Raw genomic sequence first — 21,802 nt, 5'->3', positions numbered from 1 at the left:
ATGGTAGCTGGTTTCAGATTTTGACAGAGTCTCTATCTTGATTAAATATTAGACGTGAGTCCATGGTGGGGAGAGGGGGAAGGGTGCCTATAGAAGTCATGAATTTTCCAGCCGTGGGGTAGCTGGAGTTCCAGGGAGGACTTCCAGAACACTGGGCCACCAAGGGTGCTGCTGCCTTCAGCTACAAGAGGAAGCTGCCGCCACAGCCGGGCTGTGTTGCCTCTGTTCGGGTCAGCGCCAGCAAGGTGGATGCTCTGTGGCCTGCCCTTCTTTCCCGTTTAAGATAGCTCCAAATCAAGGTCTATGCAAGTATGTCTAAGGGGTGGGATGTAAATCACATCCAGAACCCTAACTGAAAAGGAGTGTGGGAAATATAGTTTTAGTTTTCCCCCTTCTGCATGCCACACAAGGCTGTAATGGGTGGTGATTGAGCAAAGCTGCTCTGTCCTCCAGAGGGCGCCTCTGGCCACCTCCCCCGCAGCTACCCTCACCGCCGCTGCCCCCTACACCTTTGTCACTTTGTCTCTACTCTGTGTTACCTTCTTTTGTGTGTGTGTGTGTGTTACCTTCTTCATGGCACTTATCATACCTGAATTACTTTATATATGTCATGATATGCTTATTGCCACTCTTCCTCACTAGACTATAAGCTTCTTGAAGGAAGGGAGTCTGTCTTATTCACTACTCTTTTCCCAGTGCCTGTAGTTTGGATTTCAGAAAGTATCTCTCGAATGACTAAAGTGTTTTCAGCAGGAATGACATAATCTAGGTTACTTTTCCTAAAGATAACTGGCTGTTGCAGAAGACAAGAAGGCAAGGGAAGAGAGTAGCAGTGGGGATGGAGAGAAGCAGACAGATTCTAGCTACATGTTGAAGGTGGACCAGGCAGGACTCACTCATGGATTGGCTGTAGGCGTGGGGGAAAGAGCAGGACAAGAATGACTTCATTTGGGGACTGGAACAGCTGAGTGGGTGGAGGTGCCATTCACAAGGCCAGGAGAGCCAGGGACGGGGTGGAAAACAGGTTTATCGAGAAAAAAACATAGTTCAGTTTTGAAGATATCAGTTTGAGCTGCTTGTGAAACTTCCTAGCAGAGCAACCAACCAGGCAGCTGGATTTCAGAAAGATAGGAGCTGAAGATGTACTTTAAAAAAAAAAAAATTATTTACTTTATTTATTTATTTTATTTATTTACTTTTGCCTGCGTTGGGTCTTCGTTGCTGCACGCGGGCTTTCTCTAGTTGCTGCGAGCGGGGGCTACTCTTCATTGCGGTGCGCAGGCATCTCATTGCGGTGGCTTCCCTTGTTGCAGAGCACAGGCTCTAGGCGCACGGGCTTCAGTAGTTGTGGCATGTGGGCTCAGTGGTTGTGGCTCACAGGCTCTAGAGCACAGGCTCAGCAGTTGTGGCGCACGGGCTTAGTTGCTCCACAGCATGTGGGATCTTCCAGACCAGGGATCGAATCTTTGTCCCCTGCATTGGCAGGCTGATTCTTAACCACTGCACCAGCAGGGAAGTCCCTGAAGATGTACATTTTTAAACCATCAGCATATGAATAGTATTTAAGCTGCCGCCTCCTCTAGTGAGAAGGTGTAGATTAAGAAGGGAAGAGGACGCAGAACCAAACCCTGAAAAACTCTCTTTGGAGGTCAGATAGATAAGGAGGAGTCGGCAAACAGAATTCAAAAGGAGCAGCCATGGGATTTCCCTGGTGGTGCAGTGGTTAAGAATCTGCCTGTCAGTGCAGGGGACACAGGTTCAATCCCTGGTCTGGGAAGATCCCACATGCCGCGGAGCAACTAAGCCCGTGCAGCACAACTACTGAGCCCATGTGCCACAACTACTGAAGCCCGCGTGCCTAGAGCCCGTGCTCAGCAACAAGAGAAGCCACTGAAATGAGAAGCCTGCACACTGCAACGAAGAGTAGCCCCCGCTCGCCACAACTAGAGAAAGCCCGCGCGCAGCAATGAAGACCCAATGCAGCCATAAACAAACAAACAAACAAATAAGTAAATAAGCAAGCAAGCAAGCAAGCAAGCAAGCAGCCGGGGTAGGAAGAAAATGGTATCCTGCAAGGCAAGAGATAAGAATGCTTCAGAAATGGCCCTTGAACACACCAGGTCCTAGGACTTGATTCTTCTTTACTGGGGCTGGGGCAGCAACCGCAGAGCCAGACCCTAGGTTTCAGGGGCACCCGTGATCCTTCTCCTCTCGTGTTTATGCGCTCTGCTCCCTGCTGGCCATTCTGGGTATGTGCTGTTCTTTGCATTTCGTCTTTCTATCTCATCCACCCTAGGTCAGCCTGACAGCTTCTCTGGGGACACTGAACACCCTCGCTGACATCCCAGACAGTGTGGTGCAGGGCAGAGGCCAGAAGCAGCTGAACATTTCGACCAGTAACCAGAAGCTTTTGAATTTCATACTCCAGCACGTGACATACACAAGCACAGAGTATCAGCGCTACAGGGTGGATGTAGGTGAGAGGCTGTCCTTTGATGCTTAGGGACCTGTCCAAAATGCTTAGGGACCCAGAAAAACACCATCAGGCCCTCAAAGTCTTCCTCCTCCAGGAAGCCTGCCTCTCTGGCTCCTGTTTCTAACTCTAAACACCTAACTTCCCAATTACTGTACCCAGTGCTATTCCCCACGTTGCCATTGACCACATAGAGTGACTTGAAGGAAAGGACAGGCAAAATGCCTGCTCCGCTCTCCATGAAGACAGATCATTCATGCTGTGCCCCTAGAAACCATCCAGTTCTGTTCCTCATTCTCAGTAGCAAGCAAAGCTGAAGATTTTGGCTGCAGTAGATGGGGGGCAGTCTATGCATCAGTATCTTGTCCTGGGCACTAACAGGAAAGAGGGATGTGGGGAGCTAGCAGCCCCCAGGTCAGTGGCTTTGTCTTCCTCCTCCCATCCCAGTCCCCATTCCCGTCCCCAGAATTCCTGGGAGAACAACTCCTGCCACCGTCAGGGCAGCCCCAGTTTCTTTCTGGATGAATTAAAGGCACCCGTTCCCATTTTGAGTGGCTACACAGGGTGCATTCCCAGGACACCAACAGAAAAAATGAAGTGTGGGACAGATTTCCCATGAGCACAAACTAGAGGCAGAGTTCTCTTCACCTTCAGATTTTCAAACATTTCTTATCACAAAATGACCCTGTGAGGTATAAAATGGGGCAGGTAGTATTATCCTGGTTTTGTAGATAGAGAAGGAGGTGAAGTGATTTACCCAAGGAATTTCAGATAACAAGGCAAAGTCAAACTTAATCCATCCCTCTGATTCCAAGCCCACTTTACCCGACAGATTCTCACGGGGAGGAAATGTGAGTTTCGGAGGTGATCAGCTGGTTGCCCCAGGGATGCACAGCAGGTTATGAGGCGGGATGCCATAGACCATGCGGTCTTCAGTCTCGTTCCACCGGTCCACTCCCGCATCCCGTCAGCTTCCCGGGCAGCGTGGGGGGTGACCCAGACACAGTGCACCCGCCCTGACCTTATTTCTCTCTCCAGTGAGTCTGCAGTCCAAGTCCTCAGTGGCCAAGTTTCCAGTGACCATCCGCCTTCCTGTTATGCCCAAGTTATATGACCCTGGACCAGGTAAGGCCCTTGTCCCTGGAGCTTCATGGTGGGTCCTATAGAATATTGGTGAGATTCAGAAGGGATCCCGTCTGAGATGGAGGAGGAGGAGAATTATAAAAATAGAGTGGTACTGGAGCAGGAATAGATACATCAATGGAATCAAATTAGAAATCGAGAAATAGACATGTTGGAATTTTACCATGTGATAAAGGAAGCTTTTCAAATTAAAGGGAGAAAAGATGGATTATTCAAGAAATCATGCAGGATAACTGTGTAACTATGTGGAAAAGAACAAGTTGAATCTATCTCACAGCTCATACCAAGATAAATTCCAAATAGGCAAATATCTATTTTTTTTTAAGTACTAGAAAAAAACGTGGAGTTAAAAAATAACTTTGGAGTGACTTCTCTGGCAGTCCAGTGGTTAGGACTCTGTGTTTCCACTGCAGGGGGCATGGGTTTGATCCCTGGTCCAGGAACTAAGATCCCACATGCTGTGCGGCGCAGACAAATAAATAAATAAATAAAAACTTTGGAGTATAAGACTTTTCTAAATATGACACAAAACCCAGAGGCCATAAGGAAAAGACTAAAAACATAAAATACATAACAATTTTTAATGTTTTTATGACAAACTTACCATATGCAAAGTCAAATGACAAAGGACAAATTGGGAAAAAAATATCTTCAACACACATTAAAGTCGAAAGTCTAATTTTACTTAAGAGCCCTTGTGAATCAATAAGAAAAGAATATCAATAAGAAAAGAACAATAAGAAAAGAATAAGCCAATTCACAAAAAGTTAAATTCAAGAATACTTTTAGCCATTAAAATATATGCTCAATTTCATGCTAAGAAAATTGCAAATGAAAACTACGTTCATATTGTATTGGAGGAGTGGGGAAACATAAACTGTGAGTGGTATCTTAGTTCCCTGACCAGGGATGGAACCCGCGCCCCCTGCAGTGGAAGTGCAGATTCTTAACCACTGCACCGCCAGGGAAGTCCTGTCTATCAGCATTTTAAATGTATATGTGCTTTGGTCCAGCCACTTATCATGTGGCTTCTAGAAATTATCCTACAGATGCTTACATCTGTGTGAAATGACATTTGTTTGAAGGTATTTATTGCAGCATTGTTTGCAATGACAAAAACCTTAAAAGTGGGAGGCACTGGTTAAATCAAGTGTGGTCCATCGGTATAATGAAATGCCACGCAGTGCCATTCAGAAGGACGGAGGAGGAAAACAGGAGCAGGAAGGTTTTTATTCTGATACAAAATGCTTTTGAAGATGTACAGAAAAGAGTAAAGAGTAAGCTACCATTTCTGTAAAAAGGAAGGGGGAAAGAAGACATAACTGCTTGATTACAGAAAAATAAACAAGAAATTAGTAATACTGGTAAACTCCTGGGAAGAAACCAAGTAGTTGGGAACAGGGATGGGAAGAAGTATTTTCATGGTGTAACTTTCAATACATTTAGAATTTTGAACAGTTGACATTTTTTTACTGTATTACCTATATAGTCAAAATGTAATCTATTCAAATAGATTCTTTTCAAAATATAAATTGTTATTTTAAAGTAATAGTATTAAGTATCCATGGAGAGGGATTTAAAGTATGGGCTTAACATCATAACTTTCTCAAAAATAAAAGAAATAAGTACAAGGAGTTCACAAAAAAGCTTTTTTGGCTTCAGATTTGTTTTAAAGATAAAGTGTTACCGATAAAATGGAAATCACCACAATCTTATTCCCCTCCCTTCTTCCAGCAGTCATGATCTTTCTTTTCCCTGTTTTTGTACATTTTAATATGTAGATTTCTATTCTTACACACGTGTACACACACACACAGAGCATATACAGTGTGGTACAATGCATTTTTGAACTTCTCATAAAAGTTACATTGTATGGCATGAACTTCTAGTTTCTGACCTTTTGTCAGTCCATGGCTTGTCTTTTAATTTTGCTTCGGGGTCTTTTGTTATTATAAAGCTTTATCCTTTAATAAAATTGATTCCTTGGTTTTTTTCTAGCTTTTGCTTTTTGTGCCTTATTCAAGAAATTCTTCCCTACGTTGGAGCCATAAAGATACTCTCCTGTATTTTTTTCAAAAGTTGCACATGTTTGGTTCTTACATTTAGATACTTACGTGTGGCATGTGAAGAGGACCTAATTTTTTGTGTATGGAGAGCCTATTGTCCCACCACCACAGACCTAGTGGTCCAGCCTCCTCCTGCTTGTACAGCCGGCCCCTCACACACCCACTTTCATGCATGCAGGGGTCTGAACCTTTCTTAGGTCACATTGATCTATTTATCCTTGCGCTCATTCCACAATGTTTCCATACACTTTATAACAGGTTTTATATCTAGTGGGGATAAATTCTATACTTCAGGATGACTGTACTTCATTTAGCAAAATTTTCTCAGCTCTTCTTGGTCTTTTACTTTTTCATTAGAGTTTTGGCATCAGCTCATCAAGATCCTCCAAAATCCCTTGAGATTTTGATGAGAATTTCATAGAATTTGTAGATTAATTAGAGATGAATTGACAGTTTTATGAAGTTGAATATTCCCAACCATGAATCTGGTATACCTCTCCATATTATAATCTCCATGTCGTAGTCTCTTCATAGGTTCTTCAATAATTTATTTTGTAGTTTTATTTGTAAAGGAATTGCACACTTTATTGGATTTAGTCTTAGGTACTTTATATTTCTAATTGCTTTTATAAATTGGATCTTTTTCTTCTACATTTTAATTGGTTGCTGTTGGTATATAGGACATTAGTGATTTTTGAATGTTGAACTTACAAGCAGCATCGTTCTTGCTCTCATATTAGTGATTGTTTTTAACGAAGAGTCTCTTGAACAAATAATGATTTTTGTCTCTTCTTTTCCAGTTCTTATCATTTGTTTAGTTTTCTTGTCTTACTGCATTTTACTAAAATCTCCGGTACAGTGTTGAATAATAGCAGTGGTAGCAGGCACTTTTGCTTGTTCCTGACTTTAAGAACATTCGAATGCTCTACCATTCATGTTTGCTGGGTATGAGGGTGGTAGATGTGTCAGGGTAAGAAAGTTTCCTTCTTTCCTTCTATTTCTGATGTGGACCATTTTTTAAAAGTCTTTATTGAATTTGTTAAAATATTGCTTCTGTTTTATGTTTTGGTTTTTTGGCTGCGAGGCATGTGGGGTCTTAGCTCCTCGACTAGGGATTGAACCCGCACCTCTTGCATTGGAAGGCGAAGTCTTAACCTCTGGACCACCAGGGATGTCCCTTTCCTTCTATTACTGCTACTAAGAATTTTTCTATTTCTACTTTCTATTTCCTTGCAGAGAGTTTTTATATGAATGAGTATTGAATTTTATCAGATAAATTGTCTGTACCCATTGAAATAATTTTTCTCCTTTAATTGGGTTTATGTAGTGACTTACATTGATTGATTTTCTGCTGTTGAAATTGTTCTTGTATTTCTGGAATAAACCCATCTTGATTGCAATGTATTAGTTGATTAAATGCTGAATTAAATTTTTTGCAATTTTATGTAGGATTCTTGCATCTGTATTCAAAACTGAGACTATTTTCTCCTGTAATGTCCTTGCCCAATTTTGTTGTCAATATTATTATACAAGTCTTGTAAGACGACTTGAATAGCTTTCCTTTTTTCACTGTTTGCTGAAGTGAATTGTAATAAAATAGGAATAATACATCTCTTGGAGTTTTATTAAAACTTATCTGATCCTTATGTCTTTTTTTTTTTTTTTTGTCCAAGTTTTGGGGAAGGTGGTTAAGGATGGGAATGTGGATGAGAAGGAGTGAGAGAAAGGGAAGAAATTTAAAATTATCAGTTCTGTGTCTTTAATGGTTATTGATCTGTATGTACATTGAGTCAATTTTTTAAATGTTTCTGTAAAGTTGTCTTAAATTTGATGTAAATTGCCTATTTTTTTTTTTTTTTTGTCATAGAGTTGTTCATAGCGTTCTCTTATGTTTGTTAAAAAAATTTTAAATATCTGAAGTCACGTCTCCCTTTTGGTTCTTTACATTTATCTTCAGTAATTTTAAGTTGGTTTCATATCTAAATATTCTCATTTCATTTATGCCTGTTTTTGTTCCATATTTTCTTTTTCATATATGTGATTCTGTGATTTGTCACTTTAAAGATTTTAAACATTCTCATTTTAAATCCTTTTCAAATTCCTCTATTATTTTGTAGATAGACACTGCGCAGGGTAGATTTGCTGGCTGTAGTTTTCTTTGAGTGTCTTGGAATTTTTGCTGGTGGCTCATCTTGAGTAGGAGGCTTTTGCTTGTTTGTTTCGTTTTCTCCTCTCTCCCTCTTTCTCCCTCTTTCCTCTCTCTCTCTCTCTCCTGATGTGTTCCCATCTCACAGCTTTACAGTTGCTTCTACTCCCAGTAGCCAAGATTCCTAGTCCATCATTTTATACTGGAGTGTTGGGGGTCCCTGTCCCCTAGTGATATTGGCGTCACTGAAGAGCCAGTTGCTGGGCCTGAGGGTGGCTTGGCATAGGGCTTGGCTGTGATGTGGTGTCATCTCTGCACCCAGAGGTGTGTACAGGGATGATGGCTGATTGGGGTTCCTTGCCCAGCAGGTAGTATGTGGTGAGAGATGGAGGGAGTGCAGCCTGGCTTCAGTCCACGGCTTCTAACAAAACGCCTGGCTGTGGACCCACATACTTTATGAGACACTTTTATTCCATTAACACTTAGACTCGGCCTCCCAGCCTCCTCTCCTGTTCTGACCTCAGATTGCAGCAAGCCCAGCTCCAGCTCTGCTCACGGCTGTTGATTTCTGTTCTTGGAAAAAATGTTGTCTATTTTTGAGCATGGCTATGTCTACATTTTTCTTTATCATTGCTATGTGTTTGGAACAATACGGAATTTCAAAGCAAAATGCTATACCACCAACTTGGCCGGGAGTGCCCTACCTTGACCACCTCCTATGGTAATTCAGGCCCCTGATTCTCTCTTTACTATAACAAAAGAACCAAACTTATCATGTGGCCTGAGAAGAGAAAAGGTAGGAGAGGATTCATTTGCCATGCTCTTGAACATGATTTACATGACTCTTTCTGTTACTGAGCCCTTTCCAGATTCTTGGGCAGCAGCAGTACCATAGAAATGAATATCGCTTCCGCAAGACTCTTAGGCACGCAGAGCTTTTTATTAAAAGAGATAGTTTGTGCACAAGAGAGAAGGCAGGAGACAAGCCTCTTAGATAGCCTCATCCACCAGAGGGCAGACAGCAGAAGCAAGAAGAACTACAATCCTGTAGCCTGTGGAATGAAAACCACATTCACAGAAAGATAGACAAGATGAAAAGGCAGAGGGCTATGTACCAGATGAAGGAACAAGATAAAACCCCAGAAAAAAAACTAAATGAAGTGGAAATAGGCAACCTTGCAGAAAAACAATTCAGAATAATGATAGTGAAGACGATCCAGGACCTCGGAAAAAGAATGGACGCAAAGATCGAGAAGATGCAAGAAATGTTTAACAAAGACCTAGAAGAATTAAAGAACAAACACCTAGAAGAATTAAAGAGCAAACAGACATGAACAATACAATAACTGAAATGAAAAATACACTAGAAGGAATCAATAGCAGAATAACTGAGGCAGAAGAACGGATAAGTGGCCTGGAAGACAGAATGGTGGAATTCACTGCTGTGGAACAGAATAAAGAAAAAAGAATGAAAAGAAATGAAGACGGCCTAAGAGACTTCTGGGACAACACTAAATGCAACAACATTTGCATTATAGGGGTCCCAGAAGGAGAAGAGAGAGAGAAAGGACCTGTGAAAATATTTGAAGAGATTATAGTCAAAAACTTCCCTAACATGGGAAAGGAAATAGCCACCCAAGTCCAGGAAGTGCAGAGAGTCCTAGGCAGGATAAACCCAAGGAGAAACATGCTGAGACACATAGTAATCAAATTGACAAATATTGAAGACAAAGAAAAATTATTGAAAGCAGCAAGGGAAAAATGACAAATAACATACAAGGGAACTCCCATAGGTTAACAGCTGATTTCTCAGCAGAAACTCTACCAGCCAGAAGGGAGTGACATGATATACTTAAAGTGATGAAAGGGAAGAACCTACAACCAAGATTACTCTACCTGGCAAGGATCTCATTCAGATTCGATGGAGAAATCAAAAGCTTTACAGACACGCAAAAGCTAACAGAATTCAGCACCACCAAACCAGCTCTACAACAAATGCTAAAGGAACTTCTCTAAGTGCGAAACACAAGAGAAGAAAAGGACCTACAGAAACAAACCCATAACAATTAAGAAAATGGTCATAGGAACATACATATCGATAATTACCTTAGACGTGAATGGATTAAATGCTCCAAGCAAAAGACACAGGCTCGCTGAATGGATACAAAAACAAGATCCATATATATGCTGTCTACAAGAGACCCACTTCAGACCTAGGGACACATACAGACTGAAAGTGAGGGGATGGAAAAAGATATTCCATGCAAATGGAAATCAAAAGAAAGCTAGAGTAGCAATACTCATATCAGATAAAATAGACTTTAAAATAAAGAATGTTACAAGAGACAAGGAAGGACACTACATAATGATCAACGGATCAATCCAAGGAGAAGATATAAGAATTATAAATATATATGCACCCAACATAGGAGCACCTCAATACATAAGGCAACTGCTAACAGCTATAAAAGAGGAAATTGACAGTAACACAGTAATAGTGGGGGACATTAACACCTCACTTACATCAATGGACAGATCATCCAAAATGAAAATAAGGAAACAGAAGCTTTAAATGACACAATAGACCAGATAGATTTAACTGATATTTATAGGACATTCCATCCCAAAACAGCAGATTACACTTTCTTCTCAAGTGTGCACGGAACATTCTCCAGGATAGATCACATCTTGGGTCACAAATCAAGCCTCAGTAAATTTAAGAAAATTGAAATCATATCAAGCATCTTTTCTGACCACAACGCTATGAGATTAGAAATCAATTACAGGGAAAAAACGTAAAAAACACAAACACATGGAGGCTAAGCAATATGTTAATAAATAACCAAGGGATCATTGAAGAAATCAAAGAGGAAATCAGAAAATACCTAGAGACCAATTACAACAAAAATATGACAATTCAAAACCTATGGGATGCAGCAAAAGCAGTTCTAAGAGGGAAGTTTATAGCTATACAAGCCTACCACAAGAAACAAGAAAAATCTCAAATAAACAATCTAACCTTACACCTAAAGGAACTAGAGAAAGAAGAACAAACAAAACCCAAGTTAGGAGACAGAAAGAAATCATAAAGATCAGAGCAGAAATAAATGAAATACAAAGAAAGAAAACAATAGCAAAGATCAATAAAAGTAAAAGCTGGTTTTCTCAGAAGATAAACAAAATTGACAAGCCATTAGCCAGACTCATCAAGAAAAAGAGGGAGAGGATTCAAATCAATAAAATTAGAAATGAAAAAGGAGAAGTTACAACAGACACCACAGAAATACAAAGCATCCTAAGAGACTACTACAAGCAACTCTATGCCAATAAAATGGACAACCTGGAAGAAATGGACAAATTCTTAGAAAGGTATAACCTTCCAAGAACGAACCAGGAAGAAATGGAAAATATGAACAGACCAATCACAAGTAATGAAACTGAAACTGTGATTAAAAATCTTCCAACAAACAAAAGACCAGGAGCAGATGGCTTCACAGGTGAATTCTATCAAACATTTAGAGAAGAGCTAACACCCATCCTTCTCAAACTCTTCCAAAAAATTGCAGAGGAAGGAACACTCCCAAACTCATTCTATGAGGCCACCATCACCCAGATACAAAAACCAGACAAAGATACTACAAAAAAAGAAAATTACAGACCAATATCACTGATAAATATAGATGCAAAAATCCTCAACAAAATACTAGCAATCAGAATTCAACAACACATTAATAGGATCATAAACCATGATCAAGTGGCATTTATGCCAGGGATGCAAGGATTCCTCAATATATGCAAATCAATCAATGTGATACACCATATTAACAAATTGAAGAATAAAAACCATATGATCATCTCAATAGATGCAGAAAAAGCTTTTGACAAAATTCAACACCCAGTTATGATAAAAACTCTCCAGAAAGTGGGCATAGAGGGAACCTACCTCAACATAATAAAGGCCATATATGACAAACCCACAGCAAACATCATTCTCAACGGTGAAAAACTGAAAGAATTTCCTCTAAGATCAGGAACAAGACAAAGATGTCCACTCTCACCACTGTTATTCAGCATAGTTTTTGAAGTCCTAGCCATGGCAATCAGAGAAGAAAAAGAAATAAAAGGAATCCAAATTGGAAAAGAAGAAGTAAAACTGTCACTGTTTGCAGATGACATGATACTATACATAGAGAATCCTAAAGATGCCACCAGAAAACTACTAGAGCTAATCAATGAATTTGGTAAAGTTGCAGGATACACAATTAATGCACAGAAATCTCTTGCATTCCTATACACTAATGATGAAAAATCTGAAAGAGAAATTAAGGAAACACTCCCATTTACCATTGCAACAAAAAGAATAAAATACCTAGGAATAAACCTACCTAGGGAGACAAAAGACCTGTATGCAGAAAACTATAAGACACTGATGAAAGAAATTAAAGATAATACCAACAGATGGAGAGATATACCATGTTCTTGGATTGGAAGAATCAGTATTGTGAAAATGACTATACTACCCAAAGCAATCTGCAGATTCAACGCAATCCCTATCAAATTACCAGTGGCATTTTTTATGGAACTAGAACAAAAAATCTTAAAATTTGTATGGAGACACAAAAGACCCTGAATAGCCAAAGCAATCTTGAGGGAAAAAAACGGAGCTGGAGGAATCAGACTCCCTGACTTCAGACTATACTACAAAGCTACAGTAATCAAGACAATATGGCACTGGCACAAAAACAGAAACATAGATCAATGGAACAGGATAGAAAGCCCAGAGATAAACCCACACACCTGTGGTCAACTAATCTATGACAAAGGAGGCAAGGATATACAATGGAGAAAAGACAGTCTCTTCAATAAGTGGTGCTGGGAAAACTGGACAGCTACATGTAAAAGAATGAAATTAGAACACTCCCTAACACCACACACAAAAATAAACTCAAAATGCATTAGAGACCTAAACGTAAGACCGGACACTATAAAACTCTTAGAGGACAACATAAGAAGAACACTCTTTGACATAAATCACAGCAAGATCTTTTTTGACTCACCTCCTGGAGTAATGGAAATAAAAACAAAAATAAACAAATGGGACCTAATGAAACTTCAAAGCTTTTGCAAAGCAAAGGAAACCATAAACAAGATGAAAAGACAACCCTCAGAATGGGAGAAAATATTTGCAAAACGAATCAACAGACAAAGGATTAATCTCCAAAACATATAAATAGCTCATGCGGCTCAATATTAAAAAAACAAATAACCCAATCCAAAAATGGGCAGAAGACCTAAATAGACATTTCTCCAAAGAAGACATACAGATGGCCAAGAAGCACATGCAAAGCTGCTCAACATCACTAATTATTAGAGAAATGTAAATCAGAACTACAATGAGGTATCACCTCACACTGGTCAGAATGGCCATCATCAAAAAATCTACAAACAATGCTGGAGAGGGTGTGGAGAAAAGGGAACCCTCTTGCACTGTTTGTGGGAACGTAAATTGATACAGCCACTATGGAGAACAGTATGGAGGTTCCTTAAAAAACTAAAAATAGAACTACCATATGACCCAGCAATCCCACTCTTGGGCATATACCCTGAGTAAACCATAATTCAAAAAGAGTCATGTACCACAATGTTCATTGCAGCACTATCTACAATAGCCAGGACATGGAAGCAACCTAAGTGTCCATCGACAGATGAATGGATAAAGAAGATGTGGCACATATACACAGTGGAATATTACTCAGCCATAAAAAGAAATGAAATTGAGTTATTTGTAGCAAGGTGGATGGACCTAGAGTCTGTCATACAGAGTGAAATGGGTCAGAAAGAGAAAAACAAATATCGTATGCTAACACATATATATGGAATCTTAAAAAAAAAAAAAAGGTTATGAAGAACCTAGGGGCAGGACAGAAATAAAGACACAGACGTAGAGAATGGACTTGAGGACACGGGGAGGGGGAAGGGTAAGCTGGGACGAAGTGAGAGAGTGGCATGGACTTATATATGCTACCAAATGTAAAATAGATAGCTAGTGGGAAGCAGCCACATAGCACAGGGATATCAGCTCGGTGCTTTGTGACCACCTAGAGGGGTGGGATAGGGAGGGTGGGAGGGAGATGCAAGAGGGAGGAGATACGGGGATATATATATAATCAGCTATATGTATAGCTGATTCACTTTGTTATAAAGCAGAAACTAACACACCATTGTAAAGCAGTTATACCGTGATAAAGATGTTTAAAAAAAATAAAACAACTAAAAATAGAATTACCATATGACCCAGCAATCCCACTACTGGGCATATACCCAGAGAAAAGCATAATTCAAAAAGACACATGCACCCCAATGTTCATTGCAGCACTATTTACAATAGCCAGGTCATGGAAGCAACCTAAATGCCCATTGACAGACGAATGGATAAAGAAGAAGTGGTACATGTATACAATGGAATATTACTCAGTCATAAAAAGGAACGAAATTGGGTCATTTGTAGAGACATGGATGGATCTAGAGACTGTCATACAGAGTGAAGTAAGTCAGAAAGAGAAAAACAAATATCGTGTATTAACGCATATATGTGGAATCTAGAAAAATGGTACAGATAAACCGGTTTGCAGGGCAGTAATAGAGACACAGATGTAGAGAACAAACATATGGATACCAAGTGGCGGGGGCTGGTGGTGGTGGGATGAATTGGTAGATTGGGATTGACGTGTATACACTAATATGTATAAAATGGATAACTAATAAGAACCTGCTGTATAAAAAATAAAATAAAATTAAATTAAAAAATTTAAAAAAAAAAGAAAGAGAGAGAAGGCAGGGAAAAAGTGCCAGCTCCCCGAGTAGAAGGGGAGAGTTGCTTTTATAACAGAAGGGACGGTTTGTCTCGTGATCATGGATAATTTCCAGAAATCATCCAACTTCTTTGATCAGCAGCAGGTGACTCCATGGTGGCTGTCAGGAGTAGGGAGTGCTTCTGTGAGGGGGAAGAAATGCAGGAGAATTTTCTGTAAGAAAGCCCAGGAACAGATTAGGTTAAAATTTACAGTTGAGCTTCTTGTCTTGTGGCAACTAGGTATACTGTTAGTGGCACAGAGATAAAGTTAATCTTTTATTCCTGTGAGTCTGGTTTTTTTCCTCTGGGACTCGGGCCCCCAGGGCCTTTGTTCTTTAGTTTGCAAGGCTTGTTTACCCAAGACCGGTCTTTTTCCAAAATGGCTGTACTCTTGTCTCCCTGTCTCATTTCCACTCACTCCCACAGACCCAGGAGAAGCTGGGTAATGGTGCAGCATGTACTGAAAAGGGTTTATGGAATGATTTCTGATTTCTGTCATTCTGAGAAGTGGCTCTGCAGTCGGATTCTGTTGCATTCACCCACAAACAATAGGTGAGGGTGTAGCTTTCAGCATGCGTTAACTTCAGCCGACCCCACCGCACCAGATGACCCACGTGCCCCCAGAATGATGCAGGTCAGGACAGTGAGGTTTCCCGAAGACAGAGCTCTGACATCTACCCTTTCTTGCTCAGAGAGGAAGCTCAGAGACCTGGTGACCATTGCCACCAAAACTTTCCTCCGTCCCCACAAGCTCATGACCATGCTCCAGAGCGTTTTGAGTATTACCCAGACTTGACCATGATCGTGGCTGATGACAGCAAGGAGCCCCTGAAAGTTAATGACAGCCATGTGGAGTATTACACCATGCCTTATGGGAAGGTATGTCCTTCCCAGATGGGGAGACACCTGGATCCCGGGACAAGGGGGCCCACAATCTGGTTCTGCCCTGAATGGGGCTGCTTCAGTGGCCTTCCCAAGGCAGCAGCGTCCTGGCATGGGAGGGGAGTCCCCTTGCTGATTCCAAATTCACAGAGAAATCAGGTCAGTCTCCCTTTTCTGCATTAGCAGGGTGGTTAATCAGCCTCTCCTCACACTTGGTGTGGAAATTGATTGAGGTCCTTCTAAGTGACTTGAGGTGTCTGACAGTCTAAGGTTTCCTGACGTGCAGGTCCAACAGCGGAGAAACCTCTCATCCCTACAATTCCCCCCTCGCTGGAGCGGCTCTCTCCCCCATGCACCATCTTGCAAGCACACGCAGGAGGAAGTGGATAGTGGATATTACACGTACCGGAGAGTGCCCCCCTCCAACAGCTTCCAGGCTGCATGAGGGGAAAGGGCGGGAGAGCCACAGAGACTCTCTCGGGTGAAAGGGGACTTCCATCGGTCCATATTAACCACGGGGCCAAGGAAGGACTTTCTGCCTTTGTCTCAGTCTTTGATCCACAGAGTCCGTCCTTCTCCCAGTGTCTCTGAGACATGGACTCCCTTTAACCCAGAGGTTCTCGGCCACTGTTTGGGGTGCAGCCTGGTTGCTGGGAACTGAGAAAGCTCCCAGGTGACGCTGATATGTAGCAGGGCAGGCAACCACCATCTAACCTCACTCCACTCACAGGGCTGGTTTGCTGGTAGGAACCTGGCCATATCTCAGGTCACCACCAAATACGTTCTCTGGGTGGACGATGACTTTCTCTTCAACGACAAGACCAAGATTGAGGTGCTGGTGGATGTCCTAGAGAAGACGGAACTGGACGTGGTAAGGGAGAGTTGCTGGTTCTACCCCATTGCAATCTGACAAGCGAGAGGGGAAGGAGAGGAGAAAGGAAGAGAGGAAAGTATGCGAAAGAAGAGGAGAGGGAAAGAGAGAAGGGAGGGCGGAAGGGGCGGGGGAGGGCCCGGTGCAGGAGGTGATGCAGCACAGCTCTGGGGTTGAGGCCATCACGCGGGAATCAGATATGCGAGTTCTGCTTCTGCCTCTATTCTTACTTTTCTTTGAGTAAATTACACCAACACCCGCGCCCAAAACTCACCGTTGTTCTGTTTTTAAAATGGTGTGTTTATTACTTCTACCTTCCTCCCTGGAGTGGCCGGAGAAAGCGAGCGGGGCTCTGGCCCTGGCACACACCATTACAAAAATGAAAATGGCACAAGGCTGTAAAAGACTATGTGGCCTTAAGGACATTAAAAAAAATAACAAAAACATCAAAAGTCAACTCACACATAGAAAAGAGAAGAAGAAGGTGACAATAATTAATAATGCTGCGTTGTATTCTTGAAATTTGCAGAGATTACTATGTAGAGGTGATGGATTTGTTAATTAGCTTGAGTGTGGTGATCTTTTCACAATGTATACATATATCAAGACATCAAGCTGTACACCTTAAATATATACAATTTTAATATGTCAAAGATAGCTCAATAAAACTGTTAAAAAGAAAGAAAATGTATAAGAAGTAGCACAGTGACCACAGTTACTTCGTACTCCAGGTGGACAGTCCCCAAAGCATCTGGCTTGACTAAGATGTCTCTAGAGACCCAATCACAATAGCGTAAATGACATAGAAGGTGCAGTTCCCGCCCGTGTAAGAATGCAAGCTGGCACTCAACTCTCCTTCCAGGGTCATCCTGGACCAGCTTCCTTCCCCGTTGTTTGTCCATCTTTGTGGCCCTCAGCTGCATGGTCGGAAGAAATGGGGAGAGGGGAAGTGAAGGACAAGAAGTTCTCTTATAAAAGTTGCAGACATCTGTTCTAGATCACATCCTTTCAGCCAGGACTTAAGACACATGGTCAGACCTTGCAAGGGAAGTGGGAAAATTTCATCTTTTGTGGGTAATTGGCTAGACTTTAATTTGGTCCAGTTAAAACTCAAGAGGGTTCATTTACTAAGGGGGGAGGTAAAGGACAGGTGATGGCAGACAATCAGACTGCTGTGCCACCCTGGGTGATTATGATGGTTCAGGAATAGATATAATTGCTTGTCCTGTTTTGCTCGGGCTCCAACAGCTAGATGCATGCATCTGCCACGAGTGCAGGGACAGGCAGCACAGAGAGGTGAGCCAGGAGCAGAGAATGGGAGGAAGGCAGCTTGAGGCAAACTACTGGCTGCAGGAAGTCCACGTAGGGACCCCTGCACGAGCAGGCTGCCTCTCACTTGCACCTAAACACCACTCCGTGTACTGGAAGGGAGTGAGTCACCTTCTGGAAAGAGTGAGCTTGCTGGAGGGTAAACGGAGCAGAGTTGTCTGCCCTTTGGACTTGGTGTAAGTGTAGTATGAAGGGTAGATAAAGGGTGTGATTCTTGTCATAACTGAGGTTCAGTCCAGTAAGGCTTCCTGACATCCTGACATGGATATTGAGTCTATTCTCTAATGTGGATTTCTCTGCCCACCGGCTAGGTAGGCGGCAGCGTGCTTGGAAACATGTTCCGGTTTAAGCTGTTCCTGGAGCACAGTGAGAATGGGGACTGTCTCCACCGGCGGTCAGGATCTTTCCGGCCCCTGCACGGCTTCCCCAGCTGCGTGGTGACCAGTGGTGTTGTCAACTTCTTCCTGGCCCACACAGAGCGGCTCCAAAGAGTTGGCTTCGACGCCCGCCTGCAGCGAGTGGCTCACTCAGGTGGGGAGGCTGGAAGAGTGAGGAAGGGAGCTGCGCTGTGGACTGATCTCAGAAGCCTGGTTTTTCCCAAGGAGGGAGGGCCGTGTGCCACTGCTCAGGGGAGCTCGCCCTTTCTCCCCAAAATGGGGAGCTCACCCTTTCTCCCCAAAATGGGGAGCTCACCCTTTCTCCCCAAAATGGGGAGCTCACCCTTTCTCCCCAAAATGGGGAGCTCACCCTTTCTCCCTAAAATGGAGAGCTCGTGGTCTCTCTTGCCTCCCTCCACACTCTCTGCCTTCTTGTCTCCCCCAGGCTGTTCTGCTTCTCCGAGACACCCTTCCCCTTCCTTTCCCTACAGCTCTGGCCCCTCCCTCTTTACCCACCTTGCTGGTGCTCCTCCTTTCCCAGACATCCTCTCCTATTTAACTGCAGCTGGTGAACTTCCCCTCTCATTCCCCTCAGTCCTGGAGTCCACAGTTCCGTCCAGTTGGAAGCCAATCTGTGTCTCTCTACCCATATCACTGTCTGTCCTTCCAACTCAGTAGCCTGGGCAGGTGGCTTCACGGGGGCGGAAGCTCCCCAGGGGTATAAACTGTGTCCCCTCCCCCTGACTCTCCTCCCAGACCTGCAGTATGGCCCTGGGTCTCTGGCGGAAGCTCACATTTCCTTCTTGCACTTTCCCTCTCTTGGCAGAGTTCTTTATTGATGGGCTCGGGAGCCTGCTTGTGGGGTCCTGCTCAAATGTGATTGTAGGTCACCAGCCCCGTTCTCCAGTGGCGGACCCAGAGCTCGCAGCCCTGGAGAAGAGCTACAACGTATACCGGACCAACACCAAAGCTCAGGTCCAGTTCAAGCTGGCTCTCCACTACTTCAAGAACCATCTCCAATGTGCCACATAAAGGTTGTCCGGGCACTGGAAAAGCGCTAGGCTGACCTGTTGCAGGTATCTAAAACACAGGAACTGGTGGATGGGCTATCAAAATTTGAACTCCAGATAAGATGGACAGGGCAGATGGGTCTGGCTCAGGTACTGGAAATATCAATCAAAAGCTAAGGGTCATTAGAAATGGACGAATCACTGATCAGGGCAATGGAGACCGTATTCATTATTGTTTGTATGATGTCTTACCATTTATGAAACATTTGTACATATAGTATCTCACATTATCTCATTTCATCTCACACGAAAGAGTATATGATGGGTTGGTATCCTCAGTCAAAAAGATGGCTGCTGGGTCCTTGAGGGTTATTTGGTGGAAATTATATCACAGGTCATCTCCAGCATCACTACCATCCACAGAGTTTTTTGGTCCTACCTTGTGGACTCAAATAATGCGAATAACCCAGGGTCCTTGCCTGGAGGAGGTGGCAGCCTGGTTCAGTTCGGTCCACTAGTGGAATCGGATCAGAGGATGAGAGGCGGACCAGGCAGGCGAGGAGAGCTCTGGGAAGTCAGCTCACCTGGAGCCCGGCGCATGGATGGGATGCAGGCGGCTGGAGGGATGAGATCACTGGGGTAGTCCACTCACTGCCGGAATAAAGGTTTCCCTGGCATCAGAATCCCTATCATAAAGACAGGTTCCAGAATGCTTGGGATTGAACTTGGACCCTGTGCTGAGGTGCCATGATAAACAGTGTAAGTGCAGCGGCCAAGCCACTAAGTACCAGGGCCTTGAGTTCAGTTGCTGACCACTCAAGACCCATGTCATCTACAGAGCGGAGCCATCATGATGAGGCAGGTTATCTTGGGAGTCAGCAGATTCTCCCAGTGCTGCACTGGCTCTGCCTTTTGGTTTCTACTCTTTCCTCCTGAAGACGGCCTAGGGTAGTTCAGGATCTCTGAAAATGTGTCTGTGAGATATTAATAAAACTTCATGAAAAATGTTTTGGTGGTCAAATAATTTTGAAAAATACTGCACGCCCTATCTCCCTCTTGGACAGTTGCAATTCACATTAGTATATTCAAGGTTCTGAGAAGTCCTGCTGTAAAGAGATTGGCTTAACTTCAATTTAGCATTTCTCAGATACGAATACAGACTGGCAATCATTTTTTATTCTCCCAAACAGGAATAAAGCACATACCTCATTCCATTGTGTATGTCATAAACATACTATTGCTAAAGTTTTTATAACTTTAACACGCATAATCATTTAGTGCAATAGTATGTATTTTATGTACAACACCATAGCTATATAGGGGGACGATGTTGGATTGCTCCATTCAGTACTGTCCTTAGACCCAGGCATAGACGAGCTCCTACCTGGATCCTGTGCTTTAGAGAACCCTGCATATCACACACACATGTATTTACTTCAAAAACAAACAAACAGGGGTGGGAGGGAGGGAGAAGCAAGAGGGAAGAGATATGGGGACACATGTATATGTATAACTGATTCACTTTGTTATAAAACAGAAACTAACACACCATTGTAAAGCAATTATACTCTAATAAAGATGTTAAAAACAAACAGGGACTTCCTTGGTGGCGCAGTGGTTAAGACTCCGCGCTCCCAGTGCAGGGGGCCCAGGTTCGATCCCTGGTCAGGGAACTAGATCCCACATGCATGCCGCAACTAAGAGTTCACATGACACAACTAAGGAGCCCGCCTGCCACAACTAAGGAGCCCGCCCGCCGCAACTAAGACCCAGCGCAACCAAATAAATAAAACAAACAAACTGACAGAAGAGATCAGATTTGTGGTTACCAGAGGCAGGGGGTGGGGGAAGGCAAAGTTGGATGAAGGTGGTCAGAAGGTACAAACTTCCAGTTATAAGATAAATAAGTACTAGGGACATAAAGTACAACATGATAAATATAACGAACACTGCCGTGTGTAATATATGAAAGTGGTTAAGAGAGTAAATCCTAAGAGTTCTCATCTCAGGAAAAAATATTATTTTTCTATTTCTTTAATTTTGTACCTATGCGAGATGATAGATTTTCACTAAACTTATGTTGATAATCATTTCATGATGTATGTAAGTCAAATCATTATGCTCTACTTAAACTATACAGTGCTGTCGGTCAATTATATCTCAATAAAACTGGAGGAAAAGAACAAACACATGTATTTACTGATGAACATTTGAGCATCTCTGTCACTCAGGATCTAGTGCTTAGCACTGGCACAGCATAACCTGTTTCCCTAAATATCCCCTCTTGGGACTAAACACTGTTCAGGCTCCAGAGAAAGGTTTCTCCGTTCCTTTTTTTAAGAAAATAAATTTATTTTATTTATCTTTGGCTGCATTGGGTGTTCGTTGCTGCACGCGGGCTTTCTCTAGTTGCGGCGAGCAAGGGCTACTCCTCATTGCAGTGCGTGGGCTTCTAATTGCAGTGGCTTCTCTTGTTGCAGAGCATGGGCTCTAGGCGTGTGGGTTTCAGTAGTTGTGGCGCACGGGCTTAGTTGCTCCGCAGCATGTGGGATCTTCCCGGGCCAGGGCTCGAACTCATGTACCCCTCGTTGGCAGGCTGATTCTTAACCACTGCGCCTCCAGGGAAGCCCTCTCCATTCCTTTTGCCCTATG

At 42.8% G+C, this 21,802-nt stretch overlaps 1 protein-coding gene across 1 annotated transcript in view; it reads left to right on the top strand.

The window, feature by feature from the left end:
• Positions 1-20,126, top strand: part of B4GALNT2 (beta-1,4-N-acetyl-galactosaminyltransferase 2) — a 63,683-nt gene extending 43,557 nt beyond the window's left edge. The window contains 7 exon segments of the mRNA XM_059907701.1: positions 2,297-2,477; positions 3,512-3,598; positions 15,374-15,454; positions 15,457-15,560; positions 16,294-16,434; positions 18,075-18,294; positions 18,967-20,126. Of these exon segments, the coding sequence (XP_059763684.1) occupies positions 2,297-2,477; positions 3,512-3,598; positions 15,374-15,454; positions 15,457-15,560; positions 16,294-16,434; positions 18,075-18,294; positions 18,967-19,172 (1,020 nt within the window). The 3' untranslated portion in view covers positions 19,173-20,126.
• Positions 20,127-21,802: the final 1,676 nt, after the last annotated feature.

Source organism: Balaenoptera ricei, chromosome 20 (genome assembly GCF_028023285.1).
Source record: "Balaenoptera ricei isolate mBalRic1 chromosome 20, mBalRic1.hap2, whole genome shotgun sequence".
NCBI lineage: Eukaryota > Metazoa > Chordata > Mammalia > Artiodactyla > Balaenopteridae > Balaenoptera > Balaenoptera ricei.
The sequence above is the reverse complement of the archived record's forward strand: the minus strand, read 5'-3'. Positions and strand labels throughout refer to the sequence as shown.